We start from the raw sequence: 13,167 nt of genomic DNA on the forward strand, positions 1-13,167 counted from the left end.
ATATTTTCTTGTTTTATTATTTTATTATTTTCCACATTACTCCTCAGTATCCCCTTCATTGCTTTAAATTCTTGCTTTTCTAAAAAAAGTCATTGTGTGTATGTATGTGTATACATATGTGTGCCTAAATACATGTCTATACAGATGCATACTTACACTAAAATTGATATATCCTATTCAGACTGTATCATATTACTTGTGTTTTTCCAGTCTTATTATTTTGTTTTGGACAAATAGTCAAAACTTTCTATATTGAGAAAGACCGTTTAATTTATATTTTGTTATATGACTCTTTTATTTACTTTTAATACTTTTGTTTTAAGTACCATATAAGTGTTCATTATGGTCTAGTTTTTGAAAAGATGTCTTTGAAGAGAAAAGTAAACTTTGATCTCAGCTTTGAACTTACACTACAGGAACCAGGGTCCCGAGTTTGACAAAACAGGCAGTCATGTATGCATTCCCATGAAGGAGGAATATTGCTGATGATAGAAATGTAACAATGGTCCTTCTAAAAGCTCATCAAGAAATCTAAGAATTGGAAGCGCTTCACTATGACATTTGAAGAAAATATAAAACTGATTGTTGTGAATAAAAATGAGGGTAGCTATGAAAATGGATATGACTTAGTGATACAACTGCCTGTACATAGTTCAGGGAACTTGCTCAATTGCATATCATTTATCTTATGATGCAGTGCAAAATAATCTTGTGAGAATTCCCATGGGATCATGTCTTAGATACATCTCACAGATTAATAACAATGTAGAGTATAGGGAAGAAGAATATAAAGATGCTACAGGACGCCTAATCCATGACAACAGGGACATTATGCAATTGAAATTTGGTTTTTTAAAAGGCCATATTACAGGATTCCAGGTAATGATCTTATCTCCTCCTTAGAATCAACGGAAATACTGAAGAAGAAGGAAAGAACTTATAGGACACGATGCTTCCCCAGGGCCTATGTGCCCCATGAGGACCAAGGGTACACTGTCCCAAAAGTTAAGAAGAAGGGAAAACTCTTTGGTAGAGAGTTGAATTGGATCTGTAAGGATGGAAAATGGCCCACCGAAATTCTGGTAGGACTCACATGATTCACTTTTGGCTTTCCTAAGGAAAAATCTGATAAAAAGACCAGTGTTGCCTGATCTTTCAGAGTTAACAGTAGGGTGGGATTTGTACAAGTAAAGATTGAGAGTCCAAACCAGTTTGCAGTCCTTCTTGCCCATGCCAGCCCTTTCACTGCACCTGTGCACGCCATTGGTCTGCTTCTCCTGAGCCAATAGTGCTGGGCACTGCATAAAGAGTGACTGGTATTTCCCTTTCTTTCTCTCAGGACATCCTGTCCCTCTTAAGAGAAAAGGGCCCTACAGCAGTAGGTATATTTAGTATAGCTCCTAGTGATGTATTGTGCAAAGGAGTGAAAGAAAAACTCGACTCTGGGCAAAAGGTGAATATAAGAAAACACTCGGTGCACCTGGCAAGCTGGATTCTAAAGGTAGGGATCGTCCTTGCATCACATAGCCTCTGGATTCCTCTGAGTCTACATGAGTAGTTTCCTTCATCATGCATTCCCTTGAGTGATAGTAGATACATAAGAGGGAAATCTGGTAAGCTAAAAGGTTCTTCTGCTATTCATGACATAAGGAGTAGGGACTCAAACAAATATCCAGTCAGAATGAGCAGTAAAGTTACTAAAGTATCTTTCCTTTGATTTTCTCATGTGGCCATGTGGATGGTCACTTCATACTTGCATAGGAATGTCACCTGGTAGGCATGCCAATTCAGATGCATTTGACTGCCAGAGTTCTTCATTCTCTGTCTTGCACTACTGTTTTTCTGAGAAGCAGATTTCTCTTCCTCAGTATAGAGAATGTGACTCCTACATGTAACTCTTTGCTACACATATCAAGTAGGATGTCATAATCTGCTTGTCTATATCTCACAAAATATTGGTACAGAAATGCAGGGCCTCATGGCTGTGAAACAAGTATTCTTAATCAGTCTGCCATACCTTCACCACCATAAAATGATACTTTTTATTTGTTATTTAAATTAAAATTCAATTACATCATTTCACTCCTTCCTTTCCCTTGCTCTAAGTTTGTTTCCCCTTAGACTCCTACTTCTGCTAAAATACATGGCCCATTTTCATCTTCTGTTATTATTATATAGATAAAAGTGAGCCCACAAATATGTTCAAACAACCTAATAAGTCCATTATCATTGGTAGTATATGAACTATTTCTGAGGTAACTATGATTGGCTTACAAATTAGGGGCTTCCCTTTGAGAAATACAAATTTCCTCACTCTTTGTAATATGTATGTGCATGTAGTTCTTTATCTAGAAGTTTGTTTTTACAAGATTTATTCATTCCCATTTAGAATTACTAACATTGATGACTTTTGTTCAGAAATTGTTTTGACAAGCATATTACATTGTTGAACTATCAAATGTGAAGCCTCTCCCACATTTCTAGGACTCCCAATGTCAAAGCAGATTTATTGATCTTCTGGTATATAATCTTTCTGACTCTTTTGACCAATGTTTGCAGCCCAGGGTTTAGGAGTTAGCGTGTACTATGTATGCAGTTTGGCTTGAAGCCACAGGATATTTTGTTTTCTGTACCTTGAATAGCTGTGGTTTTCCATAATAGTTTCCATGCATTGCCAAGAGTACCTTTGCAAGCTACATTATCTGTAAAAATTATCTTAAATATTTGGAACAGACTATGGAATCATGCTTGTTTAGAGAAACTGTGATAGGACCTTCTCTAAGAGCCATGACCTCATATCTTCCCATGCTTCTAATAGTGGATATGATTTTCTGCACCTCAGAAATTAGATACTAACATAATATGGGTTTCTTTGTTATAGTTATCATCGTTGTATATTTCTGTCATGTAAAAATAGTATTTGGTCTGAGGTATTGATCTCTTAGGTATGCTAGTTCGCTTAGTTGTCCACTAGAGGACTTCGATCTAAAAAGAGATTTTTCAGCAATCCAAGCACATTTGAACATCAGCTCTTAGTTTTCCAGTTTTTATGGACAAATCTTACTGGCCCTACACATCAGTCAACATTCTACCTTGGGGAATGTCGGGGAGCTGTGAAGAAAGTTGGGACTATCCGAAATTTTAGAGTTGAATAAGTTTTCAGTAATCTCCATAATTTGTTTTCTGCAAAATATTTCTTCTCTCTATATAAGGAATTTCTTCAAATGATTAAAGGCAGTCTATTGACCTCTCAGCTGTATGAGCACTGGCTTTCCATACCCGAAATGGTCAGCAATGAAGAAAAACTATCAACAGCAAAGAGGTAATGGCTGGCGAATTGTGTGAACAACATCAACCAAATAGAAGTAATATTTGCTTATACACATTAGAGAATATATATCCCAAAAATATTCAGTAAAAATGCTGCCAGCAAAAGGTTTCAATTGTTCACAAACACGGAATACATTTGCAAACAGAGGTGTGACTTAGGGAGTCACAGTGGACCATGATTATGATTATCAGTTTTGTACTACACTTAAATTTGTCATTTTGGCCCCACCCCTACCCTGATTCTGGAAAAACATTTAAGCAATATTTTGAATATACATTGTTACTTTCCTTTTATTTATGGAGGTCATTTCAAAAGATATAATGACTTTCCCCTTTTCTATATTTATAAATTGAGTAAACTTGTTTTTAACATAACTGTCTCTTTGTTCAGGCTTTTAGAAGAACTCCCGCCACTGAATGCTGCATTCCTGAGACAGATGTTTAGAATTCTAAATAAAATAGCCAGAAATTCCTCGATAAACCACATGCCAGCATACAGTCTCTCTGCTGCAATAGCGCCATTTCTTTTATGCCTTCCTAGATATGGAAATAAAGTACTGGCTACTGATATTTCCAAAAAGGTAATTGGCCATTTACTTTAAGCCTAGCTTTGATAAGCCTTTACAATGTGACAGAAAGACAGTATTACCCTCAGAGTCTGAGTTACTTTGTTGTTGATGATGATGATTTTGGCTTTGGTTTTGCTTCATTTTGTAAAATAAGTACATGTTTGAATGGCTTTCTTTTGGAGAGGAAGAATCATTGGTGCATTTTAAGTAAGTAAAATATGAATAGGTATTTGAGCTCAATGATGCAGTTTTTTTGTCAGTTGTGACTTAGAATATCCTTAGACGAATCCAGTGAGAATAAATGCTGTGAAATGAAAAAAAAAAAAAAAAACCCTGGGTACTGGGTTCACCAACCAAGAATGAATTCTGATGTAATCAGTGTAGAATTTGTAAAATGCTACTTGTTTTCATGATGGTTTCCTCAACAAAACAAAGGTAATGCAATTTTGGATCATTTTTATCAGGTATGGTTATTATGACTCCTGATTTCTGTAATTAAATATGGCCTTGACCTCTTGATGCTGGTTATCATTGGTTTAGAGAATTATAGAGTAAAGTATTCTATGGGACCTGCCTTTCAAATATTATAATAAAGTACCAGAATTTTTACAGTATTGGTATCAAATGGTTATTTTGATTCTCAGTATTTGAGCTTCTGATTCACTATTAATTGACCAACTGCCCTGGGACCTGAAAGGAATATATTATAGGACAGCCTAATTGAGAATAAGTATTCCTCATATTGCATAGGAACAAATATCCTAAGGGAAAAAAAAGGGTTACAAAGAAACAAACACTGCAGATCCATAACTATCCAGTTTCTTCCATAGGCATTATTTTATTAATTCCCAGCATAATAAACCTGAGGATCAAGCTGTTACCATGGCATTTGCACTGAACCATCAGGGAAATATGAATGTTACCCCATAGATGGGTTTGCCTGTCTCTTGCCTTTTAGTTAGCCCATGGGACCTTTGAGTAGAAAGTTCCCTCCTTAGCTGTGCTTTTCTTTAAGCATCCTTACAAATATGCACAGCCATGAATGTGTCCAAGACAAGCAAGGTTAATCAAGTGGACAATATGTATAACATTCTGGGCCTCACAGGGTGAAAATTGGAAATCATCCTCTTATATGATATTGGACTGTGATGACCACACTTGAATATCTGATCTCATAATCATCTTTTAAATTTCTAAGAAGAAGCCCGCCTCGATACTTCATTAAAGCTAACGTTATCTCAGTATTTTAAAGTACATACTTTTAGCCTCCCAAATTCTTAAATAAAATGTGATTTGTAACTATGCAAAATGACAGAGACCCTTTTTGTTTGCCCTTTTTTTGTCCCAGATTTCTCTCGTAACATTCCTCATAGATAATTCTCCGAAACTGTTCGGGCTAGATATTGTTGCACTATGGTATGAAACCTCGTTTTATCATGGACCCGGAGGAAATACCTCATGTGACCAGGTTACTACATCTAATATCATCACCCGAAATGAACCAGAACATGGAGCCAGCAGCTGCCCCAAGGGGAGGACATACACCCCTGACCATGATGAACCAGCAATAAGTCAAGTGGCTCCTCCTCTCTCTGAGGGCACTAACGGTGTGTATACATGTCCTACTACTATAAGTTAAAAGTTAGAATCATTTAGCACTGAACTATGAATTTTATAACAAACAACAATGAAGAATTTGCTAAACCATGTGAAGGGACACTTCACCTGTGTGTTATAATTTCCTACTGCAAGAGATTCCCTCCATATTTTGGTACCTCTTTGCACTGGTCCTGAATTTATGCAAAAGGTAAATCCCAGAAATGAGAGTAATTGACTAAGTATATGTTACTTACTTTGATATAAAGGGTATTAATTTAGATGTGTATTATACATTGAATAGCAATTCAATACCAAATTGGGTTTTCTCTACCTGAAATGTCTGGCTGTCCTAAATCTTACTGTGTAGACCAGACTGACCTCAAACTCGCAGAGATCATCTTGGCTCAGCTTCTGAGGTCTGGGTATAAAGGCACATGCCAAAATGCTTTTCTTTTATGCAAGTTTTAAAATATAGCCTAATATACCAGTATGGGATTCATTGACACTGTGAACTCAGATTTGAGCTCTCAGTTCGGTGGGTTGTGAAGGGGGAAACCAAGGATTGTAATAAAAGTGCAGTCAGGCAAGTTGTGTGGTGAAATTCAAATACTATTGTTAATTTACATTTGGCCATGGCAGTTCTGGCAGAAAGACACAGGCGGACTAAAAAATTGGTACTATTTTATCGCTTGAATCTAATACCTATATGCTTACCTTTCAAGACAAACCCTAAAACTACTAGGTATACTAGAACTGTGGCCATATACAACTAGATATCCAATGCCTTATGAAGTAATGTCATGATTATAAATGTTATAATACTGATTATTTTTCTGTGTCTTTGTGGTGAAGCATATGTAATGCAGGCTATAAAATGTGAAGGTCATGCAAGTGCTAAGTGAGTTCAATTACAATAAATAATGATTTTACTCCTTTATTAGAATCAGAGACTCAAGAAGATAATATGAATGCAACCCAGCAAACAACTTCTCAAACTCCTACTGCACCACCAAAAAACCAAGTATTTCGTACTTGTCCACGGTTTATATGCTTGGACAAAATGCTACCTTCTATACTTGTGAGTTTGTTTCATTTTGGGTTTCTAAACCTGTCCTATTTCCCATAATTTCTGGGAACCTATTTTCTAAGTCAACTATTTCACCAAACTGATGAATATACAGATAACCTATTCATGAGGTCAGATTCTTTTAAAGTAGAAATAAAACCTACTGAAGTTAGAGTCTTCTAATTTAATGAAAAGTGAAAATTTGAAAAGAAATAGTATTCCCATGTTTTTCACTGATTTCAGCAAAGACCCAAACTCACCAGCTTGTTGGATGCAATGGATCTTTGGAATTGCCCAACTATCAATATTTTGAACTGTGTTAGGACTCCATATTACTCTAGAGTCTACCTTGGTGTTATTGCCTCTGGTATTACTCAATCTTATAATCAAAAATATCTATAGATTACTATCTGATATTAACAATAAATTAGATATATACATGTTTTTTGCTATACATTGATCTTTTTATACTACTGCATTCTATGAAATTGTCGCCTAATAGGCTTAGTCTATCTTAAATATGCTTCTAGATTTCCATTGGAAATATTCATTTACTGTCCAGCATCTCTTTTAGCTCTATGCCTGTGCCAGGAATTTATGCCACATGTGAACAAGTTTATCATGTTAGACACATGAGAATTACTGCCCATTCCTTAGGTATTTTAGATCAGGATAATTTTGTCATCAATAACTGTAATCATGTAATCAATTAAAATGAAAGAAAACATGGAGTAAATCTGTGTATGGTCCTCATTTTTACAGAGTGAAACCATGGTAGAACAACTGAAAATTGCTTGGGTTCTTAAATGTGACAGCATCTTTCGATAAGGATGGTTTAAAATAAGAAGTCACCAAAGAAGGAAATAAAAGTCTCAGAAGTATAGTGGAAAAGGAAAGATTTCTTTAAAACACAAATGCCAGTTTTCACAGTAGAGGTCAGGGTAGACAGGAAGCCAAATAGTGATGTGATCTCTGAAAGAGAACTATCCCAATAGTTACTTGGAATGGCATGCTCTAGAAAGAACTTCAAAAAGCAAAGAAAAAGTAAGAGAACACCATTCACCAAAATGCTTCGGTGACTAGAAGTGTGATTCAATCTGGAGGGTTGTTTAATTACCAGAAACCCTTGATGATTCAAATTGGGAAAAATGGATTAGGGAAAGAAATATATTTGGAAGCTAAAAAAGAAAAAAGTGAAATGTCCTCTTCATTTCTTTCAGTTGTAGCTATGCATCCATGATTGCCATGACTCTGGTTTACCTTCAAAGACCTATTTGTGCTTTAGCTGTTTGGATCTGTTATAATAGAAGCTTGTCCTTATCCCACACAGGATATGATATCGGTCATTGAGGAAAAAGGACCAGAATCAGAAGAAGTATTCCAATCCATTTCCGATAGATCACACTTGGTCCTGAAGGATAAGATCTATACTGAGCAACACATCAATTGGGACCAAGAATCGGTACTCACAGTAGCTTACCTTTTAAAGGTAAGGCAGTATTTTGCATCACCAACATTCAGCATCCCTCTAGAGATGCATATTCTGTCCTTGAGATTACCAGATCATGACAGTTTTCTTGAACTATGGATACATGATCTCCGAATAAGAGTCACTTTAGGTAAAAGTGTGACAAGCTCAAAGATTCATCACAAAGACACAGGTGAACACTTTATGTTGGAGGTTAACTTTCTCATACATCAGATGGGCTTTTTTGGCATTACAAATGTTCCCACTGATTTCACCTCTCTAACTATGCCACCTGAATTAATAATAGAACAAGTAATAATAGTAATAAAAGTGTGTTTTACACGATGCATGTCTTAAATCATACTTACCACAAAAACTTAAGTAACAACAGTACAAAATAGCTGTTCTACCACAGACTTGTAATGTGAGAGAATTGCATGTTGCCAATTCTATATCCAGTCCAATATCTATGTCCAGTAGATATATAAAATTGTTTTCCTTCTCTAAGAAAAAATAAAGCAGTATTTTCACTTTTTCCTGATATTGCCATCCTAACCCCATGTCAAATACTGAAGAATTAGCCTAACTTACTTCTAAGTAGTCTAATATGCTTAACTTCTCAGTGAGCAGCAGTAACTCTAGAGCAAATATCATTGTTTGATTTTTATTTGGGGCATGATCTGAGATTGCCTCTAAGTAGACTGGAGCTATGGCCCCAGACATCAAGAGAAAAGATAATGCTCTGAGAGTAGCCATGGTTAATAACGTTAGGCAATGGTAACAAATGATCCCCCCTTGGCCCTCGAGCTTGCCAAGTGCATCTGGCTCTCATTGCCAGAAACCTGGGACCACATCACAGGGAGGAAAGTGAAGATCAGTAACTGGAAGTCATGTGTATTCACAGCAATTTAAAGGTACAGGAACACCTGGGCACCTTCCATTTGTCTGAATTTCTATCCTTGATACAATGTGAAAGTTAATTGTGGCATTTCAAACAAGTTGCTGCTTACAATTAATTTAAATAGTTGAATATTTACACATTTTAATTGAATATTTAAATGTTTTAAGAATGGATGTGAAACTGTGAGACATTCTCACATGTAAAACAGTGTGCTTAAGTAAGGAAGTTCACCACTATTCCAGGTGTACCCAGAGGCATATATGTATATTACAACTTTACTCTCTGTGAACTGAAAGTACAAGTTCACCTAATTATACAATCAGAATGAAGCATTTCCTGGCCCTGTCATTTTTGGATGGTTTTTTATTTTCAGAAAGAACACTTTGCTTTTTGTTTGTTTTATTGTTTTTTTAATACTTACTGTTCATTTTTTCTTCTTTTAATATTACTATTATTACTACCAATTTATTCATTCATTCATTTATTAATTTTCATCTTGAAACTGCTACACTCTACCTCTTCATCCTTTATGAGTCTCTTTCCTTCTCCTCTGAGCAGGTCAAGGTCCCCATGTGTTATCCTTGCACCCTGACAAATCAGTTCTCTTCAAGGTTAGCACAACTTTTCCTACTGAGGCCAGCTGGGTGAGGGGTTTCCACAGACAGTCAACAGTTTTAGTGATAGACCCTGTTCCAAATGTTGGGGGACCCATATGGTGTCCGAGCTGCACATTTGCTACATATATGCCATATGTCACAGCGCAGCTTCTGTATGCTTTTTGGTTGGTGTTCACTTCTTGGCAGCTCTCAATGGTCCACGGTAGTTGAGTCTGTTGATCTTCTTGTGGAGTCCCTATCTTGATCGGGGCCCTGAATTCTTTCCTCAATTATTCACTAAGAGTCCATGAGCTCTATCTAATGTTTCCCTGTGGGTCTCTATCTGTTTTAGCCAGCTGCTGGGTGAAGTCTCTCAGAGAGCAGTCATGCTAGGCTACTGTCTGGATATCCCACAGAGCGGCTGACCTCCATTGAGACAGATAGAATTTCAGGCTGTGAGTTGGAAAGCATATCCCTGATTTCAGGTAGTAGGGTGGACTGAAAACCAGGAAAGGCAATCAGAATAGACAGTAGGGTTATTTCATTGATGCTGCAGTCAGAACTCTGATTCTTTGCTTCTACTCTTAGGTAAAAACACATAGGCTCCTGCCTTTAGTTTCCACTTTTATAATGCATAATGCATGGAATTATTGATATGCAGGATATGGAACCCCCAAACAGATTGTGACACACAAGTTAACAATCCCTGGTCTAACCTCCTATTTTTAAACAAAACTTTTTTCAAATACTTTCTACAATGTACATAGACCATTAATTTTCTTGTGTTTTTTTCATTATAAAAGGATTTTATTAGAAACATACAAGGAAGCTTACTTTATTCAGATTTGTATGAAAATTGGCTTAGTGTCCTTGATGAAGAATCCCTGCTTGGAAAAATTTCAACTATACGAAGGTAATGACATAGTATACACTTGGGGAAATGCCCAAAGTTAGAAGTAATGCATTTTGAGATATATGGGCTTGTCTTTATAGGATTATAAGCTGGAATGATGTCCCAAGACAAGAAGTTTCCTTTGCTAAGACATGTATAGTCACTTTATAAACAGGTGCATTTCTCACACAAGTGTGTTGTACCATGTCTGTAATCCAACCACTTGAGAGTCTTCTAAATTATAATGGTCATGGTGTGGAAGACAGCTTATGCTACGCAGTTGTGTGCAAGACAGATTAGAACATTGGTTTGAATTCCTGAGTGAGACAAGTTAAAAGAAGTATATAAGTATAATAACTGTGGGCTATTTGTATCCTAATACTATTACCATAGTATTGTAAATATTGAACATTTAAATACATATATCATTAATTAGAACGTGAAGCTATTACTAAGTTCTTCCTTCTCAACTATAACTACCTAGATAAGTCTGGGTCAGGTATAGCTTTGACTTCTTTGGGTCATTTCCCTGTATCCATAGAATGATTTCTTAAGTACCAGGACTTTGAGCTCCCATTTCTACCCAGGACTCCAGTATCTCTGCCTTATCTATAGCAGAAGCTTTTATGCCTGCATTGTGTAGGGTCACTAGTGCACCTTCTGCTCCTTGTGTTCCAGAGTGTCACAAGAGTGCTGCATGGATTCATAGTAAGTTGGATATTAAATGTGCCCCCATGGTGGTTAGAAAGATGGTTCATTGTTTGGCAACACTTTTTTCCATACACAGAACACACAACCTGCAACAAGCTTCATTCATTCATTCTATTTCCAGAGAACCTGACACCTTCCTCTGGGTTCTGTGGGTAGCAGTAATACATGTAATACAGAAAAATGCATACATAATTTTTAAAGTTTCCCATAATTCTATAGGGGAAATTGATTTTCAGATAATATTTTAGCCAACAGTAGCAATATTTTACCTAAAATCTGTATTTTGGGGTGGGGTCATTCATTTGTTTATATTAGTGCACATGCAGAAGCTATGCATGCAGTCGATGGCATAACTATATCCAAAGTTCCATTTCTTTTTATTAGATATTTACTTTATTTACATCTCAAATATTATTCCCTTTCCTCATTTCCTCTCGGAAAACCCCCTATCCCATCTTCCAGACCCCTGCTCACCTATCTACCCACTTCCACTTTCCTGTCCTGGCATTACCCTTCAGTGGAGCAGCAAGCTTTCACAGGACCAATGTCCTCTCCTCTCATTGATTTCTGAAAAACCCATCCTCTGCTATATATGTAGCTGGAGCCATGGGTCCCTCCATATGTACTCTTTGGTTGGTGGGTTAGTTCCTTGGAGCTCTGGTTACTGGTTGGTTTATATTATTATTCCAGCCTATGGGGCTGCAAAACCCTACAGCTCTCTAGCTCCTCCATTGGGGACCCTGTGCTTAGTCCATTGGTTGGCTGTGAGCATCAACTTCTGTCTTTGTCAGGCACTGGCAGAGCCTCTCAGGAGACAGGTATATCGGGCTCCTGTCGGATAGCCCTTGTTGGCAGTCACAATAGTGACTGGGTTTGATAAGTGTGTATGGAATGAATCCCATGTGGAGCAGTCTCTAAATGGCCTTTCCTTAAGGTTCTGCTCCACCCTTTGTGTCTAAATCTCCTCCCATGGGTATTTTGATCCCCCTTCTAAGACAAATGGAAGTATCCACACTGCGGCCTTCCTTCTTCTTGGCCTTCATGTGGTCTGTGAATTGTGTCTTGGGTATTCTGAGCGTTTTGGTTGATATTCACTCATCAATGAGTGCATAAGATGTGTTTGTTTTTCGTTTGTTTGATTGGTTGGTTTTGGGTTACCTCACTCAGGATATTTTCTAGTTCTACCCATTTGCCTAAGAATTTCATGAATTCATTGATTTTAATAGCTGAGCAGTACTCCATCTTATAAATGTACATTTTCTGTACCTATACCTCTGTTGAGGGACATGTGGGTTCTTTCCAGCTTCTGCCTACTATAAATAAGGCTACTATGAGCATAGTGGAGCATGTGGCCTTATTGTCTGTTGGAGCTTCTTCAGGATATAAGCCAAGGAGTGGTATAGCTAGGTCTGCTGGTAGCACTATGTCCAATTTTCTGAGGAATCAACAACCCGATATCCAGAGTGGTTTTACCAACTTGCAATCCCACCAGCAATGTAGGAGTGTTCCTCTTTCTCCACATCCTCACCAGCATCTGCTGTCCCCCAAGTTTTTGGTCCTGGCAATTTTAACTGGAATGAGGTGGAATTTCAGGGTTATTTTGATTTGCATATCCCTAATGATTAAGGATGTTGACAATGCAGCATTACTTGTCAGACAATCAACAGTAAAATTTTCCTTTGTCTATATAGTATTCTACTGAAGATGCCACAAGCAAATTACATTGTTCTTAAACAGCTCATTCGTGTGCTATTAAAAATTAAAACTTCTGCCAAGAATACTCTAGACAGCTTCATCTTATCTATCCGTATAGCCCCACATGTGTTATGGGATCAGACTTGTGTGAACTCATTATTTGGAAGTGACATTCCAAAAAAGGTAAGAGGATCTGATTTTTCCCTTTGAGAACAAAGTAGTCATTGTGATCAAGAAATTGGGAGTACCTCAGAAAGGTCAGCGATGTTAAAGGAAACCCTAAGATTGCATTATTCTGGAGTGGGAGATACATTGATCTATTTCAGGAAACATTGGGAAG

At 37.1% G+C, this 13,167-nt stretch overlaps 2 protein-coding genes across 13 annotated transcripts in view; both read left to right on the forward strand.

Annotated features, from left to right (window-relative positions):
* The window catches only part of LOC127683533 (rho GTPase-activating protein 20-like), a 429,795-nt gene that overhangs the window by 192,114 nt on the left and 224,514 nt on the right, over positions 1-13,167 (forward strand). For 6 of the 12 annotated variants that reach the window (XM_052180861.1, XM_052180864.1, XM_052180865.1 and 3 more), the window contains 2 exons: positions 10,333-10,442; positions 12,824-13,010. In XM_052180861.1, the coding sequence (XP_052036821.1) occupies positions 10,333-10,442; positions 12,824-13,010 (297 nt within the window). Of the gene's footprint in view, positions 1-3,221; positions 3,323-3,721; positions 3,912-5,247; positions 5,507-6,439; positions 6,577-7,894; positions 8,054-10,332; positions 10,443-12,823; positions 13,011-13,167 lie in introns of those variants that run through there. The other 6 variants (XM_052180873.1, XM_052180866.1, XM_052180869.1 and 3 more) reach the window with 6 other exon arrangements.
* Positions 1-13,167, forward strand: part of LOC127683530 (rho GTPase-activating protein 20-like) — a 574,487-nt gene that overhangs the window by 4,490 nt on the left and 556,830 nt on the right. The window lies entirely within an intron of this gene.

This window comes from Apodemus sylvaticus, chromosome 4, assembly GCF_947179515.1.
Source record: "Apodemus sylvaticus chromosome 4, mApoSyl1.1, whole genome shotgun sequence".
NCBI lineage: Eukaryota > Metazoa > Chordata > Mammalia > Rodentia > Muridae > Apodemus > Apodemus sylvaticus.